The sequence below is a fragment of the Triplophysa rosa genome, linkage group LG5 (genome assembly GCF_024868665.1).
Source record: "Triplophysa rosa linkage group LG5, Trosa_1v2, whole genome shotgun sequence".
In the NCBI taxonomy this organism is placed as follows: domain Eukaryota; kingdom Metazoa; phylum Chordata; class Actinopteri; order Cypriniformes; family Nemacheilidae; genus Triplophysa; species Triplophysa rosa.
Window position 1 is genome coordinate 8,482,985 of NC_079894.1, and position 23,381 is coordinate 8,506,365.

The 23,381-nt window shown below is 37.1% G+C and overlaps 2 protein-coding genes across 3 annotated transcripts in view; one reads left to right on the forward strand and one right to left on the reverse strand.

Moving 5' to 3' along the window:
• The window catches only part of si:dkey-181m9.8 (uncharacterized), a 42,554-nt gene extending 24,548 nt beyond the window's left edge, over positions 1-18,006 (forward strand). The window contains exons 2-23 of the mRNA XM_057333529.1: positions 6,496-6,511; positions 7,161-7,248; positions 7,380-7,470; positions 7,734-7,799; positions 8,149-8,315; positions 8,408-8,547; positions 8,632-8,723; positions 9,370-9,540; positions 9,633-9,737; positions 10,173-10,418; positions 11,248-11,339; positions 11,402-11,614; positions 13,345-13,524; positions 14,279-14,377; positions 14,459-14,548; positions 14,694-14,808; positions 14,893-15,011; positions 15,112-15,225; positions 15,324-15,387; positions 16,746-16,839; positions 16,950-17,118; positions 17,273-18,006. Coding sequence (XP_057189512.1) covers positions 6,496-6,511; positions 7,161-7,248; positions 7,380-7,470; positions 7,734-7,799; positions 8,149-8,315; positions 8,408-8,547; positions 8,632-8,723; positions 9,370-9,540; positions 9,633-9,737; positions 10,173-10,418; positions 11,248-11,339; positions 11,402-11,614; positions 13,345-13,524; positions 14,279-14,377; positions 14,459-14,548; positions 14,694-14,808; positions 14,893-15,011; positions 15,112-15,225; positions 15,324-15,387; positions 16,746-16,839; positions 16,950-17,118; positions 17,273-17,443 — 2,702 coding nt within the window. The 3' untranslated portion in view covers positions 17,444-18,006. The remainder of the gene's footprint in view (positions 1-6,495; positions 6,512-7,160; positions 7,249-7,379; positions 7,471-7,733; positions 7,800-8,148; positions 8,316-8,407; positions 8,548-8,631; positions 8,724-9,369; positions 9,541-9,632; positions 9,738-10,172; positions 10,419-11,247; positions 11,340-11,401; positions 11,615-13,344; positions 13,525-14,278; positions 14,378-14,458; positions 14,549-14,693; positions 14,809-14,892; positions 15,012-15,111; positions 15,226-15,323; positions 15,388-16,745; positions 16,840-16,949; positions 17,119-17,272) is intronic.
• Positions 18,007-18,163: 157 nt separating this feature from the next.
• On the reverse strand, positions 18,164-22,628 carry impa1 (inositol monophosphatase 1). Of its 2 annotated transcripts, none has more exons than XM_057332964.1 (10): positions 22,112-22,628; positions 21,217-21,281; positions 20,327-20,420; positions 20,108-20,241; positions 19,905-20,009; positions 19,657-19,702; positions 18,908-19,016; positions 18,716-18,824; positions 18,442-18,593; positions 18,164-18,310 (listed from the first exon to the last, which is right to left on the reverse strand). In XM_057332964.1, the coding sequence occupies exons 1-10, from the start codon at positions 22,112-22,114 to the stop codon at positions 18,180-18,182; spliced, it is 948 nt and encodes a 315-aa protein (XP_057188947.1). In that variant the 5' UTR covers positions 22,115-22,628; the 3' UTR covers positions 18,164-18,179. The 2 variants fall into 2 exon arrangements, with proteins under 2 accessions (XP_057188947.1, XP_057188946.1); XM_057332963.1 differs by lacking the exon at positions 22,112-22,628 and adding an exon at positions 21,687-21,990.
• Positions 22,629-23,381: the final 753 nt, after the last annotated feature.

Genomic DNA, 23,381 nt, shown 5'->3' on the forward strand with positions numbered 1-23,381 from the left:
AATTTGTAATGAGACATTCCAAATGCAAAAATATAAAAAAGTAATGTTAGACTTTTTAACCTGCCCTGTATAAAGTACTGAAATACAAAAGGTGGTTTTCTTGCAAAGATGAGCATCAGACGAACAAGGTAAATTTGCATATAGGAGCTTTTTTTCAAAAGAAGGTCATTAATACATTAATACTTTATAGGAACCCATTGAGTTGGATAGATTTGCCTGGGTTCACGTTTTGTTAAACTTTTATTATTTAGGCGATCAAACTGTGTTGTTTTTTTCTCTCTGACCCACCTCAATTTACCTTGAACAGCTGGTTGACGTTTGACTTTGTGTGAAACATAAATCCACCTTGAATATCAATGCCTTTCCAAACAGCTTTATTCAAACAGTTCCCTACATTTCAATGGCTAGAAATTTTGCTGATTACAATACTTTTTTATATAAATCTGAATTTTTTGACTCTGGGGACTGAAGCACATAGCGCATAAGCATAACATGAACACAAACTCTCTAATAAAAAGGTGATTTATCATATAAATTGAGGGCATGAAAAGTGTACAAGTCTGAACATATAAATGATAACATTAATATCAATAGTGCCCACGTTTGATTTCTCAAGCGTGCTTCTTATTTCTCATAGTCAGTAGAATTGTCTTGTTAATTTCTTCTCTAACTGCAGTTTTAACACATTGTGGGATGTATGAATTAAACACATGAGATTCATCCTTAAATTCTATATTTTTATTCTGGCTATCCTGCATATTATACTGTGGATGTGCATGCACGACATAGTCTTACAACTCTGACTTATGATGTGGCTCAATGCAGCTATAGGGGAATGTGGGCCAAATCAGCCTTAACACTCCTTTCACAGTTTTCCAAAAGCAGAATGTGCTAAAATGACAGCTGTCACATACACGGTGACAGGCGTGAAGGCATGCTTTCACCAAGCCATCTGAAATAGTTCTAGTTTATACTACTCCTACTTACTACTAGAATCAGTATGTTAGTTAATATTAGTTATGTTATTGAATTCTCTATTTTTCATGTTAAGTCAGTAATGATCTGACAGAACTTGATTTGATGTTTGTTTCTAAATCAATTTATGCAGAATACTTTACAGATGTTTACTTTTTCTAATTACACGCAATATAGACATATGGTTAATATTACCTCTGTTAAGATATTTACAAGAAAGGTGCTATTTGTTTTTGCAAAAAAAAACGAATAAAATATAAAAATCTACACTGTAAATAAAACATTTAAAAAAATGCTAATATTGCAGCAGCTGGGGAGTCAGAAAATACAGTCCAATTTTGTGTTTTTCATGTTATTTTACACCCGACTTGTAAACTTGCAATCTATTTCTGTAATTTGACATTTTTTAATGTATTTCAAAAATAGGTGAAAAACCTGTTAAATAAAACACAAAAATTCTGTGAAATTACAGTTTTTTACAGCATATGATGTGGGTGAAAAAAAACTGTTATTATCTTATATAAATGACTGATGGTAGAGAAAAAAAGCACATTTTTTAGGTGTGCTTGACAAAGTAAGTGCAAAAAATGCATGAGAGTGCACCATAGCAAAGAGAACTCAATAAACTCGGACAACAGAATTAACTTGAATTTCACCAGTGTAATTAACCTCAAATGTTCATATGGCTGTGACCGGTAAAGATCTACTTACTACAGTTTAATTAAATAACAGTGGTGATACTCTGCTTCAGTTTCAAGCAGTGTTTTATGGTTGGTTTCTCTGTGCGAGAAAGCTTGCTGTAATATCATCTGTAGTCTAGTTTTACCATGTCTAATATCTTTTATTCATTCAACTCTCAGGTGACAATGAAACAACAACTCATAACCTGCGTCATTTGTCATACAAAAACCTCAGGTAGAGCAAGCGTGGAGACATACCTACAGCATGGCCACATATAATGTCAGTGATACAGCAGCCCACTGTCATGTTGAAAGCTTGTTTGGGCTTGATGGGTAGTCCCACAGGGGTTGGCTGTATCATAGTGGAGTTTGTATTATGGACAAAAAAAATTGGTTATAGCCCGATTTCAATCATAAGTTCATCATAGATCATACTCCTTCCAACACAGCAATCAGTGCAATAAGCCGGTTTATCAATGTTCCAACAATGTTTTAATGCACTGTAAAAAAAATCAAACAATTGAAGTCAGCAAAAATTGTTTACAGTACAGCATATGTTTATATGCTTATGTGGCGACTGTGCTATTGTAACTGGTTCTACTCGCCCTGCTCTGCGCGGGCCTCGAACCAGCGTCGGCCTGGATGGGAGACGGACGCTCTAATGAGGTGGCTAAAGACAGCAGCCTCTAGCATCCGTCGCTAGAGCATCTCTGTTGGTCGGGGAGTGAGGTTTACTCACACAGCTCTCTCTCGCTGGCCTCCGTTACACTATCTCTATTTGTGCATTGTAAGCACTTCATCAGTCAACAACTTTAAAACTGGGCTGATTTTGTTTAAGTGCACTGCAACTATGCTATGTTTTCAGGCACCTCCATTAACAGCTTGATGCTATTCAGTGTCTGTGTTCAGTAATACTTTCACTGTCACACAAAAAAAAGCCTACTATTCTTTTGCTTTAACAACTGATTGCATTGAAAAACATTTCATGTTACTTCAAAAGAGAGATAGGATGTTACAACAAGCTTGTGAACAGGGACGTAATTTTGAGCAATTTACGATTTATGAATCAAATAAGATGCAGAACTATGTGCTTTTTGTTTCATCCTAATTCTGTACACGACAAGTCCCGGATAAAGGGAAATATGCCTGGCGTCGCATATTTTGAACAGGTCTGTTTTAAATGTAAATGTATGACTCAACCTTTCCTAACAAGTGCAGTTGAAGATTTCATATGTGGAACTTTTAGGTGTTTTCGAGTCAGTAACATAACTGCTGCGGGGGTTTTAAGGCTGAAATGTCAGGTCTCCGTGCCCTAAAAGCATAGCTCGTGTTAAATGTGCTCTTGCAGATGGTTGAAGGGTTAATTCAGGCATGGATAGCTTTACAGAGGTGCTGATGTTAAATGTGCTGTGGCAGGCTGTGGGGTTAACGGCCGACTGCTCTTTTCCAGTGGGGGGTTTCTCTCTTGCCATTTCCCTGTAGTAAAGCAAACCGAGCGCTGGTCAAGGATGCCCACTGGCTCTCATTAAGAGATGCCAAATCATTATGGATCTCTTCCCTTTCTGCAAAGCTCCCCTAAACCTCTGGCGGCTCACGGCTGTGAGCTATCATTAGCAGATGACAAACCCCATTAGAGAGCCCCCTCTCTGGGCTGGAGTGGATCTGACAAGCCCTCCTTAGCCTTCGACTAGTTCAAATGCACAAAAATACTTTAAATACCTTGTGGTATGTACACAAAAAGAGAAAGTAGAGAACATGTATACATTTTCAAACTCTCACATGTGGACATAACCTTGAATATACACCAGACACGTATAAACATACGTTACAACCACTCGTGTCTGCATCATTTTTGTGGGTTTTTCTTCAGGCTTTTTATGTAATTGACTTTTTTGGCCCTGCCCATGTAAATTCCATTTCCATGAACATTGGCAAGATGAATGGTATGATCATTAGGGTGCATTAGGAATTGTAAAACTGTCTAAAGGCCCGTTCACACCAAAAACATCAGTTATAACTAAGAATATAAAGATTTCGAAATCATTCTAAATTCATGAGAATACCACAACTATAATGACAACGATACAGAGCAACAATATTGTTGCAATTTCTCCAGCTGCTGAATGATAGAACATTGCCAGCCAATCAAAATCTAATTTAACTGAATTTGAAGGGCTGGTGCATTTAAAAAGGTTTAGAATAAACATAATCTCGTATGGATGCCAATACAATACAGTTACCGTTATAGTTATGATTCTAGTTATCATTCTTGGTGTAGTTTTGAGAAAGCCTTATAAAGAGAAGTCTGTGGTCTTTTTACACTTTTCCATCTGGATCGCTTTGACCTCACAGTCCCACCCTGACAGTCAAAAGCCCTCCACCCTGCATCAGGTTTTAATTACAGCTATTTGGACTGGGCCAATAGCTTTGCTTCTCTATCCCCACAAAGTCTCGCACATCTACTAATTTAAAGCGACCACGTTGCCTGTGGGACTTTTTATATCTTTCCAGGCAGCAGTGTGCGACGCACTCCCACTTTCATGTGGAAAACCCTGCATGTGTCAAAGAGACTTAGCTGTCGGTAACGTCACCATTATTGAACCTCGGAGAGGTTTCGAAAGGGCCCTCAGACAGCGGCGGTCTGTTTGAGCCTAGCTTCGAGTATGTGCGGCAGCTGCGCGCGGCCTAACTCAGAACCAATAAAGACTGTGAAGCCATGTGTGTGCACTTTGCGGTGGCGCGTGTGTGAGTGCATGTGTAGAGAGATGGGGACTAGCAGGACTTAATGCACAGCTGGGGTAGATTCACTCCAGGGGTAAAAGGCCTGCTGTTGCTTTTGCCTCAACAAAGTGAAATGCATGGAGAGTGCAGCCAAGTGTGCTTCCATTGTCTAGAAGTAGGGCAGTGGAACAAAGAGGAGTGACCTGGGAGACCATCCCAACATGGCTTGAGAAAGCTGTTATGTTACAGTCAGGTGATTCACGCAAAGAAATCGATTACCTTTATAATGTCAAGAAGTGCCTTGTCATGTTGTTAGTATAGCCCCACACTGACATTTTACATGTGCTGAAATACAAAGCTATAGAACATTTACAGACATAAGGATATGGGCTAAATAAATCATACGGTGAATGTGTACACTTTTGATAGACATCTGGTGGAATAACTAAGAATAAGACCTTTGAACTAATATTCTACCGAAAAAGAACAGATCAAGATAAGATAAGTCTATCAGTATGCGTATTTCCCTGATGCACTGGCCCACTTTCAGCAAGAGGACCGTATTCTCATACTCTTGGGGGTCACCTTCACAGTACAGCATAATAACACATGGCAGGTAGATATTGTCATGAGCAGAACCAGGGTCGTGCCTTCACAATTGACTGACAATTGCATTCGTTTCAGTGCCTCTCTTATCATCATCTCGTTCTCATAAATCACTTTTCTTTCCGTGCCCTGCTCTTCCACCCACTCACTACTGTGTCGTGGTCATCTCATAGGTTTCGGAAAATAAACCGATGGGGTGAGTCACAAAATTAGTCTGTTATCTTGGTAGCGTAGCACACGATTGTTTTTCCCAGAATACCTGGGACTCAAATTCTAGATGGCATCAGTCATTTTATGACCCCTACATGAGGCCTTTTGGTTGTTTGAGGATTTGAGGAATTTGAGGAACAGCCTTTTGTTAGAAATATATGATTTTATAAAGCGCAGAATTGTCATGTAGTGTGGTTAAAATTATTAAAACAACTTGTGAAAACTCTTCTCTGATTTTAAGCAAAACAACTGAAAACAATTGAAGGGAGGAAAAAACATTTGCAATTTTCTTTGCTTTAATAGCTGCATGCATTTTAACTGGCATAGACAAACCTGAAGATCCTATTTTAGCATTATTTAGAAAAGATCTTGTTTAGAATTTGACTTCGGGTTCAAATATAATAACATGGTTAATATCACAAATGACAAATGTAGCTATATTGTATTACTGTCATCAAAATATGCAGACACTTAAATACTTTCTATCCATTGCAAGTCAAAATATTTCTTTGTTATCCAACATCCTGCACCTTTCTGTTTATTTCCAGGTTTTACTAAAATTCAGCGTCCCAACTTTTGGACCCTACTGTATTTCCAAAATATAATACAAATGTGTGGTAGTCACATCATTGAACGTGTTATTTTGTTTACTTATTTACTTATTATTTCACATGGGTCACAACGTTACAATGTTGATCTGATAAATTTGAGTGTCTTTATATAAACAGTCAATATAAATATCCTGCTGCTAATACGTAAACTCTAAAACACGATCATAAATCGGCGCAGTAGCCTTTCATGCGTCGTCATTTGAAGCTTTGGTGCTGAAGGGACAAATTTGATGTATTATACTGACACCTAGTGTTTGCTAAGAGGAAGTGCAACATTGAAAGTCGCCATACTGCTTTATTCTTGGCTGAATTTATAACTATTACTTTCTAATATGTGCTTGACCTTCTTTTAATTCTTAAGACACAGCTCATTTTTTTAAGAAGCAGTACTTTGGGTTTTAAAAAATATTACACATATAATATAAAGCAGGGAATAAACACAAAGCGCTAACTTATGCTACTTGCCACACTTAACATGGCGGATCACTGCAGCCACATTTCAACTTTCGACATCTACGGCACGTCCTGACGTTCGCGGTTAAAAGAATAGAACTGCCTGTATTTCATGTCAACTTGAGCGATGGAGAAAGCAACAGATATGATTTTGCACGATCTTGAATATAACGTTACTTGACGGTAAACACATGCGGTTAAAGGGTGAACATGTCGCGTGTTACAGCTGATGTGAAATATAAAACACTTGTCGAGGTACGTGCATGTAAACAGTAGCGAGGCAGCTATGCTTCACCAGTCTGTAATGGTTAATGAGCTAACAAGCTAATAAACAGTAGTGCAACATTAGGATTAAAGCGAATGACTTACCACGGCTGCAAAATTTCACTCAGCAGGATGACGTACTGAAGATTATTCAGTAGTAGATATACTGATTCTGTATATATTTCTATACTGATTAGTGCCACATTGACACCCCTTAGTACGGAAATTACCATGGTAACCATAGATTCCGCCGACACGCTGTTGTCGTTAGTATCGTAAAATGTCAATAAATAATTTCAATTAATATCGTTTTTCTTTTGTAATTCAGTATCTTTTTATAATAATAATATCAGTTCAGCAGTTTTTGTATTGACTTTTGGGAAGATTACTCTTGGTTTTATTATTGTAGTAAAAGTAAATTGTATTAGATAGTTTTGAGTAGTAAAACTATTTTCTTAATGGGCGATAGCTGTCTTAACTGTAGGTTAGCGTGGTTGTACGTTTTGTTAATAATTTGGAATATCGTTGTAAAGTTTACTATGCAATATTAATATTCGACATGTACCTTAAAGTCCCCGTGAACCGGACATTGTGATCGTTTTTACTTCCGTATTCTGACACATTTCCGGTTGAAATGTAGGCTGTGTCCGAAAGCTCTAGGAAGGCATCAAGGCACGTCTGAATCCAATGTTTGCTTTATCACCTGTCTCCTGAGATACCTCCATCAGGTAGATTTTTGAAGGCAGCATAGATGTATCCTTAGCTGGTGGGGGACTGAAGTGTACTGTAACGTTATTTGTGGAAATTGCCTTTTATTACCCTCCAGTTCTTGATCATTTTCTTAACCTTTTCTCAATAGTGTAAATACTGTGACCCCAATGAAGTGCTTGATGACATCAAAGGTGTGTCGACAGATTACCCAGACCTGCATCTGTATGTGGACTATTATTGTAAGTTACACTTTGAAAACACATGAGAGTTTAGCAGAAGTCTGTGTATGCGATTTACAGAAGATGCTTTGGTGTTATTTTTTAATCATGCATGAGGCTTGATTTAAGCAGAAATGCAGTAATGTGGGTGTTTTTCAAGTAATGAAAATAAATGTAATTTGAAAGCTCTTTTGAAACTAATAAGCTTCACATACTTTTCGCTTATGGTGCACATTTTCTTGCACATGTATTTCCTATGTTCAGTATTCTTCTATTTTTTACAGTCTACCCCAACAATGATAAGAAGAAGTTGGTTTATTTAGGCGGCACTGTTCCTGTAACATATGAAGGTAACTGGTTTTACAAGCTTTACTCTGTAGACTTCTTCGGATGATGTAAACAACTCTGGTCCAGAAGAACTTTCTGTTTTAGTTCTTTAATACTACACAAATGTTTGAACAAAATACAACCAACAGAACATTTATAACCAATTTAAAATGTTAAACAAATACCTTTAAGATTCAAGTATATATGTAAGATTAAAAAAATACCAATACTAAATAAATAAGAACTAAAACCATAAATGCTTCTGTGCAGTGTTTACATCTTGCTAAGTGGTCTAACTAGTCTCATTCAAGCCCATGTTTCTTGGTGACTTGGTGAAACTTGCTGATAAAATCACGTCATGTTTTCATAAAGGCAACAAGTACAACATTCCCGTTTGCGTTTGGATCCATGAGACTCATCCCAAAAACCCACCCAGATGTTTCGTCTGCCCCTCACCCACTATGGTGATCAATGCTAAAAGCAGCAACGTGGATGCGTCTGGATGTGTTCTCCTCCACTGTCTCAGCAACTGGAAAATTGTACGTCAGTTTCATAGCTACAACACATTTTTCGCATTCCTGTGAATAATTTTTGTGTTTGACTCTGGATTTGAATGCCTCTTGTTTCTCAGGGGTGGTCAAACTTGTCAATAGTTCTGGAGGAAATGATTGCTGCCTTTCAGCGCGAACCTCCCCTTTTTGCCACTTACCCAATCACAGCCTCCTCACTACTTGAACCGGTCCACCCGAGTCCTGTAACATCATATGGCAGGTTGGTGATTGCTTGCTGAACAGTTTAGAACTTACAGTTAAAGAAAACATGACCACGCTTCTTTGTTTCTTGTTTATGCTGCAGCTGGCCGCATGCAGGCAACACGTTTGTGCAAAATTCATCTGCAGCTGAACATGGAATGACCACCTCACCAGTGACTCAGCATGCCAGCAACAGTAAACATTGAATATTTGTTTTAAATACTATATATTGTTTAGAACAGATCCAGGGGAAAGAATACATTTTATCCCACAGAATTTCATATAATACACATGACGTCTTGTATATAAAACAGTAAGACAGGAGTGGAGCAAAATATAGGTCTCACGAGATATGTTTTTAAATTTGACATCATTGTCTCGTTTGACTGCCGTTATCAGGTTCTCTCTATTTTTTTTCCATTTTGTTGAAAGTAGTGAAAGCACTATCGTTGAGTTTTTAATTTGCAATTTGAGCAAATGAGAATACAAAAAATATATTTGTGGTAGTCTCCCAATCACCGCTATAGAAGTTTACCCAACTATGACGACTTCCGCTGCTGAAAACCCCGGAAACGTGGAAAAAGGTCTATTTATTTTGTGTTTAATTTATATTAATAATTTATTGTATATTAATTGTATTAAATGAAATTAAACTACTCAGCAGTTATTGATTCTTTGCAGAGGTCTACTGGAAGTTAGGTTTGAGCCACATAATGTTCGTTTATGTTGATGCCGCTGAAACGGTCTATAGAGTAATCTTCACTTCACACGGATTGACATCAGTTAATATTGCAGACTTTCATTTTCATTTCTGTGCTAACCATAACGTTTCTTCTGCTAGCTTTACCCAAGAGTACAAAGTTCCACAGTAGTCCGTCGCAGACCAGTGGAACTGACATGGGTGAGGTTAGAATATCATACACACAGGAGTTACTGGATTTCGGGATCACATTTGGAGCACAAGCTTTAGAGACTAACCACCAAACAAATCCATTCATCTCTCCTTCCTCTGGTAAATGTTTTTTGCTTTGAATTTTTGGAGTACTAAAATCCTTAGATCTTGATTAATATTTTAGATTTATCTTTGATTTTTTTCTGTTGTAGCTCCAACCCATAATTCTTCAGATGTAAATGAAATAGATGACCTGTTCAAAAGCCTTCAGTTACAAAGAGTAGTCAACGTGTACCAACTGGACAACAGAGGCAAAGGTATATCACATCATTTTAAAAATCATTCTTATTTGTTTTTGTTTTTTTCAGTACTGAGTGTGAAGTGTCACAACATGCAGATTGTTTGGTCAGGGCTCAATTTTCTTTTCCTTTATGCTGGTTACTAATTAAAAAAATTCACCACAAAAAAAACATTTTTAATGTATATTTTTCATTAAACATCTATTAAAGTTTTTTTTTTTACAAAAGTACAAGAAATGGAGACAAAGATTTACATTTTGTAAAGGTTGGAAATATAGTTTTTATAAAACACATAAATAACACAACCTTAAAAACGCATTAAACTTTCTAGCTAACAGTGAGATTGTTTTGTTTAACACAAATTCAATAAAATATATAAATAATAAATATAATAATAAATAAATAATGTTGACGTTACACTGTATTGAAAGACACTTTTCTTCTTTCATAAAGATGTTCTTCATGCTGGGGTACAGTGGCAAGATTGTCTCCGTGACCCCATGGCTCAGCAAAACTTAGTGGATAATCATCACAGATTGGTGGTGAGCAGACTTCCTGTGGGGGTCTCTCCAAGCAAGATGAGGAACAAGCTAACCATTTATTTACAGAAAAAGCAGAATGATGGAGGAGAGGTTCTGGATGTCAAATATCCTGCAGCACGGCCAGACCAGGCCTGGGTCCTCTTCAGAGACCCCAGAGGTATGGGACACCAGTGATAACTTTCATTAAATCAGAGAAAAGAAAAATATACTTTTTGCTTTAATGCTAAATTTAGCTCTCACATTCACATGTGTGATTTCTTCATAGAAATGTTTTAAAAATACACTACTAATGACATTTCAATAAATGTAAACTCTTTTGACTATCTAACACAGAAAATAACCATAGATAATCTGCTGTCAAAATAAACCAGTATTAGAGATGTAACGGTATGAAATTTTCACATCATAATTATAGTGAACAAATATCACGGTTTTGTTAACATGTGCTGGGGGTGTCCAAAAAGTACTGATTCCAAGTTTTATATTGATGTGACTTGTTAAAAGCACCTTTTGTTGTCATAAAAATCAAATAAATAACATTAATATTAATCCTAGCACAATGGGGCTGTAAAAGTTTCTCATGTTCAGGTTGAAAACAACCTTAAGTAAATCAGACATTCATTTAAACACAACGCAAATCAAAAAATCATCTGTCTGCATGTGTCAAGTGTAATCTGGAGTGCTTTAGGACCCAGGAGACACCTGCAGTCATAAGAGTGATCGCAAAAGAAACAGACAGAGCTTTAAAATCATCAGTCTGTCTAAAGAAATATCAAGTAATCGTGTTTCACTATATATTTCCCCCAATATGCACATTTTTGGACTAAAAGCCCTGTGATCACATAAACAGGAGTATTCTCATATCAAAAACATACTATTTTGCTTGTTTATTTTGCACTTCAGATCTGTGCTCAGAAAGGGGTCACAGGTTAAGTGAAATTAAATGTTTTCTTGTTGACCTTTGTGATCTTTCATGTTTTCTCCAGATGCGGCGCAGGTTTTGAAACAGCCTGAAAGGGTGATTACAATTAATGAGCAGCGATTTCTTATTCAGCTGAAGAAGTTTGAAGATATGGAGGTAAGAGAAGGTCCAGATCAGAATATCCCTTTCACTTGCTTCTCATTCACTCATTTGCACAGGATTGCACTATATACACAACCTACTGTCAGATCCCAGGTGGTGTCCAAGGTGAGAAAGCGGAAATGTTCAAGAGCATCTTGAGTCTGGATGGTTGCAAATTTAGCCCTACAGATGTACTGGAGGCTGTGCAGTCGTGCCGAGACCTCCCCTCTGCTCTGAAATATCTCTCCCATGACTGCCCTATATGTCAGGAGCAAGTATCCGTCAACAGGGTGAGAATAAATGCATTTGCCACGTGTCCTAGGCAGATGGAGCCACTGAAATGTTTTATTTACGTGTAATTTTTTATTTACGTTAAATAATATCATATGCGTGAATCTACCTGACAAAAAAAAGTCTTTGTCATTTTTTACTTCAAAATAAGAAATTATTTACCTTTCAAATGTTTTTACATTTTACTGACATGTCTCTTTGTCATCATGACAGTTTGGCACATCTCTCTCAGTTCGCATTTTACTAAAAAGTGTTACATTTTTAGTAAAAAAAAAGGATATTGCATTTAATTTGTTAGGGATGCACCGATACCGATACCAGTATCGGTCCGATATCAAGCTCGTGTACTCGTACTCGTAATGACACACCATACCAAAGACCGATACCTAACGTGACATACATAGAGCCCTGTGATTTCCGCAATGCGGAAAACGCGGACGGAATCGAGGAATTCCAGGCATTTCCTAACAAGAAATTAGCGCTGAACGGCTAACGTAACAGTTAACGAAATACGTTATAATGTATTCTGTAAATATGTATTCTGCTTGTTTTGCGTTACCGTGTGTGAAAGAGTGGTGCGGTTGCGTGTACTGAACGCATTGTGCTTGTGGGTCTTTCAGCGCCAGCGTTTCACTGCACGAGGACACGAACACGTAAACAAACACCATTTGCAGCGATCTGTCAAAATAAAAGTCCGGTTAATTTAAACAAACGCTCTTTGCGGCGTCCCGTCAAAATAAAAGTCCGGTTGACTTGAACAAGTTATAATCAGTGCTGGGTGTAACTAGTTACTAAGTAATTAGTTACTGTAATTTAATTACTTTTCCCTTGAAAAAGTAAAGTTAGGGATTACTCATTTTTTTCCTGTAATTTAATTACAGTTACTTCTGATGTAATTAAACTAAATACTTTGTGTAATATATGTGTGTGTGCAATAGTGAAATTGATATCAAAATTCAAAGTCAATCTTTAAAATCCGTGCTTTAATGTACAATTCTCACATTTGTAATATGTAGTTTTATATCATTTATTTGAATGAATTAAAAGAACCGTTTCATGTCTATCCTTGAATCACTTCTTAACTAATCAAGGTTGATATAGGATATAGAAAGTAATGAGTAATAAGTAATTAAATACTTTTTGGAGAGAGTAATTTGTACAGTAATCTAATTACACTACTGAATATGTAATTAGTAACTAGTAATTCATTACTTTTTCAGAGTAACTTCCCCAACACTGGTTATAATACACTCACATTTTACCATACCACCCCCCCTTAAATTTTTTATAATTTGACCACAGAGTATATTGTTTACTTTAGTAAACTGAAGTAAATGTGCTAGTAAAATTGTGCTACTTATCATAAAAAATAGAACTTGATTAAAAAATATTACTTAAATTTAAGTAGACCTAAAAACAAAAGAAAAAAAGAAAATGTACCAGTAAGATACTGGTTTATTAACATTATTGTACATTATACAGGCATCGGTTATAGGTATCGGTATCGGCGAGTACCAGAAAAAAATGCGTCTTTGTCTTTAAAAATGGTATCGGTGCATCCCTATAATTTGTACAGAGAATAATCTTTTAATCATTTTTTCATAGTTTTAAAGCGAAAATAGCATGGACATTTTCTTGACAGAATATATAAAATGCAATTTTTATATGATCAAAATGTATCGTCATATTTTCAAAAATGTATTTTACATACATATTTCTTTCTCTTCAGATGATCACCATGACACACTGTTCCTGCACGTTCTGTGAGAGCTGCTTTAAGAAATACTTCTCTTCTGTCATTAAAGAAAAGAGTATAGTGCACGCGGTCTGTCCCCTCTGTAATCTCCCTGATGTGCGAGGAGGCCGAAGGGAGGACACTATGGAGTACTTCAGTCTACTCGACACACAGGTGTGGAGCTTCGACCCCGTTTTTATCCTTTGATACAAAGTGATGGAATGAAAGAGGAGATGGGAGTGGAAAGTATTTTAAGCCAGGGTTATTATCAGTACCTAAAACTATAAACTGTTAAAACATTTTTGGCCAGTAATCTGTATCGGTCGATAAAAGCAATTTTTCACAAAACAGCCGATGATCAGGGCCGATATATCCTGTCAATCAAAAGAGGACAGAAAAATGTAATTCATTTGTGCTCTGTATATAGAAAATGTTAAGAAACATCACCAGTTTGATGTTCAATATTATTAGTCATTATATGAATTAATAACATTCTGAAAGTTAAGAAATATAAATTAAATCTTTAGAATCGGTATAGGCAGATATCACTCTGAATAATCAGCTATCCGGTATCGGTGCATCTCTAAATAAAATAAGGAAAAAAGCTCCAAATATTATTAAAAAAATAATAATTTGGAACTTATCAATGTTGCCTTAGCATGATGAGGCACTTAAACTATTAACTGAAAATAAATAAAAACTAAACTAAAATCTAAGTAAATTAAACACAATAAATGAATCCTAAAATGAAAAGGTAAAAAAAGCTAAAAATATTAAATGAAAACAAATTTTAATGAGTAAAAAAAATCTATTGCATGCCAAATTCAAACTTGATTTATATTACTATGTATAGACTACAATGAAAATTGATGAGTTTGAATATACTGAATTGAATATATTATATACTGTATTTTTTTTGTGCTTGCAGATCAGGTATTATTTAGACCCTCAGATCCATGAGCTTTTCCAAAGTAAGCTCAGAGATCAGGCTCTGCAGGAAATGCCCAACTTCCGCTGGTGTGCACATGTAAGTATTTATTAGATGAAATATACCACAACAGCATACTTCTGCATGTTTTTAAAGGTGTCTGTTTATTATTTTTTTTAGTGCTGCTTTGGGCTTCTTCATGAAGCAAACAGGCTGAGGATGGACTGCCCAAGCTGTGGGAAAAGCACATGCTTTCAGTGCAAACGGCCTGTAGGTGATCTCTCCACAAACATCACATACGTTTTTGTACAGGTTTCAGGTTTAGTGAGAATCTTCTGAAATGCTCACGGTCGCTTTGATAGCGCTCCAGATGTCTTATTTATGGATGTTCTTGAACTTGGTGCTTGTTTTCTAGTGGGCTCCACAGCATGAAGGAATCCCTTGTGAGAAGTTCAAAGAGTGGGAACAACTCAACAGCCCCGAGTATCAGAACTCGAAGCTGGAGCAGCTTCTGAACAGGAACAAAATAGGTACAACATGAGACATAAAAAAGTCTCCTTGAACTTTAAAGCGCTCCAGTTTATCCTTGGTAACATTTTGCACGTCCCTTTCAGACTGTCCAAAATGCAAATTTCGCTTCTTCCTGGCCAGAGGAGGTTGTTTGCATTTCAAATGCACTCAGTGCCAGCATGAATTCTGCGGTGGCTGCAGTCAGCCTTTTAAACAGGGCGCTGTAAGTTTCTTTCTCTTGCAGTTCTCCTGTTGGAATTACTATAAATCTCTGTATCAATTGTAAATAATGAGAATAAGAGTTATTAATGGTGTCTCTGCAGGCATGTAATTTTTCTGCTGAATGTGGAGCTAAGGGCTTACATGCTCACCACCCCAGAGACTGCCTGTATCATTTAAGAGATTGGAGTGTTGTGAGACTACAGAACCTGCTGCAGGTGAGAACCGTCTCTAATGTGATCTGTCTTAGTGTGCCCAAAAAGCTAAATTAGTTGTAATTCTAAATCTGTATGATTTTTCTTTGTTACCTTTTTAGCACTATGGAGTTTCACATCCTTTGATGTTCAGACGCAAAGGTACAATGGGGGGACATTCAAAAGGTACATTTACTTTGATATTTGCCCTTTCTAAATATAAATGTAGTTTTGGCTGTACGTTTACATGTTATATTTCAGTACATATTTATATAAGGATTCCTAGTAGTATTTATTAATTTTTTACCTGGTACCAATTTAAGAAACAATTATTGGCCTATATATTGGAATTAACAACATAAACATTTTTTTTACTTTTTTTGCATGATACAGATTTAAGAAAAAACTATTGGCCAATATTTGTCACATGCTTATTTACAACATTAACTCATTTTTTGCATGATACCGATTGGCCGATTTTAATACCGATATTTGTCACATGCCTAAAATTATTAACAACATGAATCTTTTTTTTGCATAATACTGATTTGAAAGTAAACGTTTAATGTTGTTATATATTTATGTGGCGTTTTTTATTTTTTAGACAAACCATGTGCAGATTTATCATTTTAAACCATAGCTGAATATTTTCTCTATAAAACTGCAGTTTACCCAAAAAAGTTAAAATAAAAATGTGGTTTGAAACTGCTCCGGTTAATGACATCATAAACCTGTAACCAATCACATCAACTCATTTGACCCATGTGGATCAGCAGTTTGAGGCCTAAATATGCAAATATCGCACAGATTCGGACTAAAATGATAGCTGCACTGCTGTGGTCAGATTAAACCGCTGTTTTCTCTGCGGATTTGCGCGTATGATTGACGCATGTGATCAGCTCCCTCTGTGCTATGGTGTCTCTGAACCGTAGGACACGCACGTGCAACCGCTCGCGTGACACTAACGCATAAATTATTCGCCATTCACCATGTAGAACATAATAAATGTGCGAACAAGTGGCTGATATGAGGCGCCGCTTTCGCAGCTCTTAGAGAAGGGGGCGGGACTCTTTTGGTTCTAAAGCGGATTTGATTGGACAAGAACGAGAGGCTTAAATTGTAGCGTGATGTCATGGAATTTCTAGATTTTTTTTGAGCGCACGTGCCAGACTGTCAGTTTTGTCAGCGCATAGGAAAATATCAATTATCGATGTCCTTAAGGCTACCAAATCTTTAATAAAAGGAAAAACGTTCATTTTGATCTCACTGGGGCTTTGATACCGATATTTGTCACATGCTTATTAACATTAACTTATTTTTGACATAGATGTTTTACAACTCAATGCCTTTATGCAGTAAATGAATAAGCTTTCGGTTTGTTGTATAAACCTTTTACATGCTATAATCATTATGCCAGTGGTTTCAAATTGATAAAAAATCTAATATATAGCAGCAGCCGTTACACCGGAATAGGCCTCTTTATTTTAAGAATAAATAAGAATCTTTATTATAAGAATCTTTATTTTATAACCTGTCTGTTATAGGTATTTGTGGTGTGATGGAGTTCCAAGAAACAGGAGCTGTGAAAGAAGAGCCGTGTGGACGACCATCTTACTCTGAATACAGTGGTTACTGCACGTAAGGCACAAGACTCTCAAAAGCTCTGATTATCTTGTCATTCAGTTAAAATATGCTCATATAAACAAAGCAAACCCAGAAATGTTCTCAGATTTTCTGCGTGTTTGTAGGTTACATTATAAAGAGTGTCTGGTGGAGCTAATAAACCAGAACGCACTGGACCCTTTGGTACTATTCAATGGCGCTGAGCTGAGGGCAGAGCTGTGCCGATGGAAACTGCCGGTCCCAGCGCAACAGCCTTCAGAGGCAGATCAGCGGTATGAGGACAGGCTACGACAGGTCTGTGGATTAAAATCATTTCACTGTTTAAAGTAAAGCTTTGGTTATGTACGCGGTGTAGTTGGTGTTGTCAATTTAGTGTAACTGCATGTAAAGTATTCATGATAGTAATGAAAACATGGAAATGCAGAATAACTAGGTGTTATTCTTTCAGATTATAAAAGAGAGGGTGGTTCTGAGCAGCAGTACAGCCTCTGGACTGAAGACAACAGCCCCTCCCACACCTTCCCCCACTTCTCCTCCTGCAGCTGGAGCTCCATGGTACTCAGTCTTGAGTCGAGCAGTCCCCGAGGACTCGCAGCATCTACTGCTGCTTACCGATTGAAGAGCATATCTGTATCCTGGACATATGCTGTTATCATTCCATATACTGAACTGCATCCGGCAATGATGCAGAATTTATATGTTTTTTTCAATATAAGCACTAAGGGTTCTAAGGCACTTAAAACTTCTGTATTGTACTAAGCACTCCACTCCTGTTAAAGAATGTGGCTTTAAAAACCACATTTAATTCTCAAAATCTTGGCAATGAGGGTCAACTCATACTTATAATTGTTGTTAGGTTTTATATTCATTTTATATTAAGTCGGCTACACAGTATATGCATTTTACTGAGCACAAGTTTGCACATGGTCGTTGTGAATTGGGTTTTGGCATTATCTGTAAGGGGTGTGAAAGGTTGTGTTGCAGATGATTATTTTCTTGTGTGAATAACTGTGAATATAAAACATTATTTTCTAACAGCCTCACCTTTTTCTGTTGAAGATATTTTATTTATGAAATAATGTGGTTATATATTCTCAGCTGCCTCTCATGGTTTTTGCCAGAAAATATACTGGTGCTCTGTATGCTTTAAGAAAATAAATATTTTGAACATACACAAGTAAATATTGCTAGTAAATATCTCTTTGTTTAGATCTGAATGAAAACAAAGACGTTCAATAAGTAAACCGGATCAAATTTATAATATACAGTTGCTCTATAATTTTATACATTTTTCAAACACTAAACCAGTGATCATTTATATAAAATACAGAATACTAACTGAATAAAGACAAGGTTTATTTTGTAGGGTTTACAGGTACGTCATCCCTAACAGCAGGAAATGCTTCAATCTCTTTAATGACTCTCTCAGCAATTATTTCATTATTGGCTGCAACAACTCTTCTAGACATCAGGTCCAGTGGTCCACCTGCGGACATTTAGGGAAAGCCTCTTCAAACCATATTATATAAATAAATGTTTTAAAATATAATCATTGAGACCGATACATTCTAAATAATGTAACACGTATTTATGTGTAGACTGTGTAGCTTTTCTCACCTTCAACATCCTTAAGAACTCCTCCTGCCTCAGAAACTATGACGGCACCAGCTGCCATGTCCCAACAGTGGATGCCAATCTCATAATAAGCCTCCACACAACCAGAGGCCACCAGACACATGTTGATAGCAGCAGATCCTACACCACGTATCCTTCAAAAGAAATGCATGTTACATTGATATGAAAGTAATGCATATGGTATGAAATAATATTAAGAAGTGAAAATAGCTTTGAATAGTGGTGAAGGTGTATAGAAAATAAACAGCGCACACACCCGTGGACTGGCAGACACAAGATCTTCCTCATGCTGGAAAAAATCTTGGCAACTACTTCAGGATCTCGGTTAGAGCCAAACTCTGTAGCGATGATTGACTGGTTGATCTCTATTATATGATTTGAAAAGAATTAGAGAACATTCATATACCGCCAATACTGAATACAATCAGATCAGCTGTGTCCCTCTTACCTTTCTGGTCTGACACATGTAGGGGCTGTCCGTTACAAAATGCCCCCTTTCCTTTTCGAGCAGTGTACATTTTGTCTTCTATGCAGCTGTACACCACACCAAACTCCAACTGCAAGAGAGGAATGATTCATTTGACAGCTGCGCTTAACTTCCAACCTTCATGATAACAATCTAATCATGCAAGATAACAAAGGGTAAAGCAAAGCATCAGTTTCTGATTTTACATCTCGCCACGTGGTTGCGAACATCTGTTACCGGTGCTATCAATTTGTTATTATCAATTTGACCCCATCAAGATCCCTGCGTTCAGCAAACCAGCGGCATCTTGTACTGCCTTCCCATAAGGGCAGTAAATCGCTTTCTCGTTCTCATTCTCATTCACAACTCCTTTCTGGTGGAACATTCTTCCTAACTCGGTCCGGTCAACCACATCTCTCACAACATTCAAAAAACTGCTTAAAACCCATCTCTTCTGTGAATACTTGACAGACAAATGAAAAAAATAAAATAAAAAAAATAACACTAACCCTCTCTCTTTCTCTCAACAGGTAGTGGTCTAGCTTTTGTTGAAACCAATAACTTTGTGTTGGCACCTATTGCATTATTGCTCCTGTATGACATATCGCTTATTGCTCCTTAAACTCTTTGTAAGTCGCTTTGGATAAAAGCGTCCGCTAAATGACTAAATGTAAAATGTAAATGTTATTCTAAAATGAATAAGAGGGCAATTGAAAGCAAATGATGCTTACCGTTTTGTTGACAGCGAAGCCAATGGATATAGCAACAAACGGATATCTGGACAAAAGAGCACATTACTTTTTTATGCCATATGCTACAAAGCTATCAGTCTTCAAGTATGAAAATTAATAACCGACTAGTCATGTTATGTTATATCATGTGTCAGCAATGTTATATCATGTGTCAGCAATGTTTTCTATAGTCAACTTTTGTCGTCCATTGAAAAGGCAAAGCAGGGAATAAAATATAAATAAATTACCCATGCACAAAATTTGTGGTTCCATCCACAGGGTCAATAATCCATGTGGGGTTGTCAGTTAAAACACAAGGCTCTCCAGCAGCCACTGACTCTTCCCCAATGAAACTGAAACAAATCAGAGCTTGTCTATTGTCTTTAAATCACAACATGTATTATGTGTAGGACATATTTTGACCCTGTGTTGATCATAAAGGGCTCAATACCTATGTTCAGGAAACTTCTCCTTCACTGATGTAATAATCAGCTGCTCCACATTCTGGTCTGTTTTAGTCACCAGATCAACAGACGAGCTTTTACACATGATCTTAAGGTCATTCTGCAAAGCATCCCTCACAATCTGAAGGCAACAAAGACAATGTTTTTTTTAGTTACAATAACGTATAAATTCCTTTTTTATTAATTAAAAAAAAATGCATTCGCACCTCTCCTGCTTTCCTGGCCAAGGTCACGGCGTGGTCCATGGCATCTTGCCAAAGGCCAGGCATCTTGCTTTTATGTAGGGACCCACTTTCAGATCTGACTTAAAACATGTCTTCTCATCAGTTTCATCTTACAGTAATAATTTACAGTTACAAATCAATTCAAGGCTGTGCTTCTGAACTTGGAAGTTGCTTACATTAACAGCATTTTTACAGAAGAGAATAAGGATGCTCTTTATAGGCAGTCTGTAGCTAATTTTTTGTCTATTTTCTGAATAATTTTGTTCCAAACACTGCGGTTGGAACTCTTAATCCCTGAGCAAATTCCTTATATAGTGTCTTGCCTATAAATAGGACCCCAACTGGGTCTCTGATTTTAACAAAAGCTTACCATGGTAATCATTGTTTTTACCAAAACAGTGTCTCGAGTTTAATAAAAATAACATGGGAACTACATTCTATATCACATTAAACAGTAACAGCATGAACTTTTGTATTTTTGGTACCTGTGTTAGTAACCATTGTTCCTATTTTGTATATGTAAAATGATTATCATTTTAGACCCACAGCAAATACTGTGTGGTCATATCACATATTAAATGGTTACGAAAGATTTTGGTTTATCAACAATTTTGCATTTCAAACATATGTGAACCTTTATATGAGACACGTTGGCCTGAAAAAAATTCAGTAAGTTATGCAGCTTTAGTTTTCTGTCAATCAAATTCGGAACCAAAATATTGAAGATTTTGCAGCTAACATACAGATACTATCAGGTCCCTGAACCAGTTACTGTGACATTTATCAATCATAAACATAAAACAGAATGTAGTATGCTCTGGGCACATTAAATTACACATCACACATTAAAACTAAAAACACAAAACTCTTACAAATGAGCGGTGAAATGCGAACAAGCTGTCAGTGTCAGCCTGTTTCTCTGCGTTGTTTCCGGGTTCTTGGAGAAGTCCAAAAGAGAAACCGAGAGAGCCAAGAGAAAAAAGCTTTAAATCATTGAGCTATTTTCAAATAACTACCAAGGCATATAGCACACTGAAAAAATCGACTCCATCTCCTTTACGGTTGATAAAATAACACGGGTTCCTATGCGCCGTTTTGCACGGTTCTTCCCTCAAGTTACTGATGCGCATGCGCGGTTTTGCCTTGAGTTCTGCCTCGTCCTCTCGGGCTCTCACTAAATCTTTGGTGTTTCAAGTCTTACGAAACCTTTACCCTAACCCTAACCTTACTCTAACCATCTAAACTACCTATGATTGTTAAAATTGACGAAAAAACACGTTTGGGTGATGACGTCAGACACTTTGTGTGCGAGTAAACTCTCCTTCGATTGGTCAGAGTGCACCTGTTTATTTTCCGGGATTCCGCTCAAAAATGTCATCCGTCAGGATCCCACCCGGACGTAGTCTCGCGTAGCCAGACCTTCATGCTGGTAACTTTAGCCGCTTTTATTGGTCAAGGCCCGCCCAAAAGACAATATGACTGACAGGTGAAGCTACCAATCCAGTATAGTTTTGTGCTGCGTCATGTTTAGTGGCGTGGAAATGTCCCCACAATTACAGACCGATGTGCAACTAGTAAATCATTCATTCACGATCGTCTCCAAATTTACTTTTACGATGGCGCACGTCTCCTAGAGCACCGGCTTAAACACACATGTAAATACACGTAACTAAAGCAAACTAATGTAAGCATAAAACAGCTGTTTAGTAAGTTTTATGCATTAAAACAGAAAATACACGAAACTTGGCAGAGAACAGCATTACTTACCATTGTACAACGGTGTGCACTTCGTCGACAGCCATGCCAATAAGACGTTCCCGGTATACATTTGTTTGGAGCATATCTCTCCACTTTTTAACTCCAACAAGCAGTTCTGGAGAACCAAACACAAGACTAAACCGTCCAACTGCTATGTCAGCGTCTGTTCTTTCATCTTGGCCCGCATATGCGGCGGATATCCCCTTCTCGTTGAGGTATTTTACTTGATATTCCATAATAGATGTGAGAGGGCAAACAACAAGCAAAATTGGATCTCAATAGTACCCCTCCAAATTCTGGGAGACGGTCGGCCAGGCTTGAAAGAGAAGACTTTTCCCATATCCAGTCGGCAAACAAGTTAAAACATCTCTTTTAGACTCCACTAAGTACCTCAAACAAAACTCTTGGACGTCTTTCAAAGAATCTATACTATGAACCTCGCATACTTTTAAAAAAGCAGCGTTTAGTCGGTCTTGATGAACAAGGAAGCTTTCTAATTCGATCGGACCGCTTTGTTTTGTTTCCCGGCGGACCGTTAAAGAACGCGACACACACGTCTCCCGGAAATCCTGTGGAATTTAACCAATCAGACAACGACTTCGAACTCGTTGAAGTGTTTCCAAAAAAGTGTGCCAAATGTATCAGACGTTCAGCCAACGGATCGTGGGCGTGACGTCTGAGGCTGAGACTAACCCGGACCGAACTCAGAACAGCAAACAAAAAAAAAACAGAACAGCAACGGCATAGACAAAATGTCATGTCAAAGTCATGTCAAAGTAAAAGTTCCCTACTCAACTAAAATGAAGATGTAACGAAAGCAACGGTGGAGAATAAATAATCAAAATAACTGATCAAAATAATAAAAATGACATATTTTATGGACAGGAAGTTAAAAAAATAATTAAATGAAAAAAAAACAGTACACATATTTTATATATCTATCCTTAGATTTTCGTTGAACGTCCTTAAATTAAAAAATCTTCCTTTACTCACTGTAATGTCATTCCAAACCTGTCTGCAGAACACAAAATATATTTTGTAGAAAGTTGGTAACTTTACACAATGTTGCCCCCCATTCATTGTACGGATGCCACAAGATATTTCTCAAAATCGTATTTCTCCAGTCATATACAGGCTTTGAGGATGAGAAAATTTTTATTTTTAGGTGAACCATCTCTTTAACAAGAAACTAAATGCATGAATTGCCTTATGCTAGAATCCCTTGAATATTCCTTATGGTTTCCTGATGTGCGCATTTGTACAGCAGATGACCTAAGCA

Bases quoted from the DNA above. Each gene is read 5' to 3' on its own strand.
- impa1 (XM_057332963.1), bottom strand. From the start codon at position 21,722: ATGACATTTTTGAGCGGAATCCCGGAAAATAAACAG. The intron at 21,282-21,686 runs GTGCACTCTGAC...GACTTCTCCAAG, and splicing joins GAATCCCGGAAAATAAACAG to AACCCGGAAACAACGCAGAG. The intron at 18,825-18,907 runs GTAAGAGGGACA...ATCATATAATAG, and splicing joins ACATGTGTCAGACCAGAAAG to AGATCAACCAGTCAATCATC.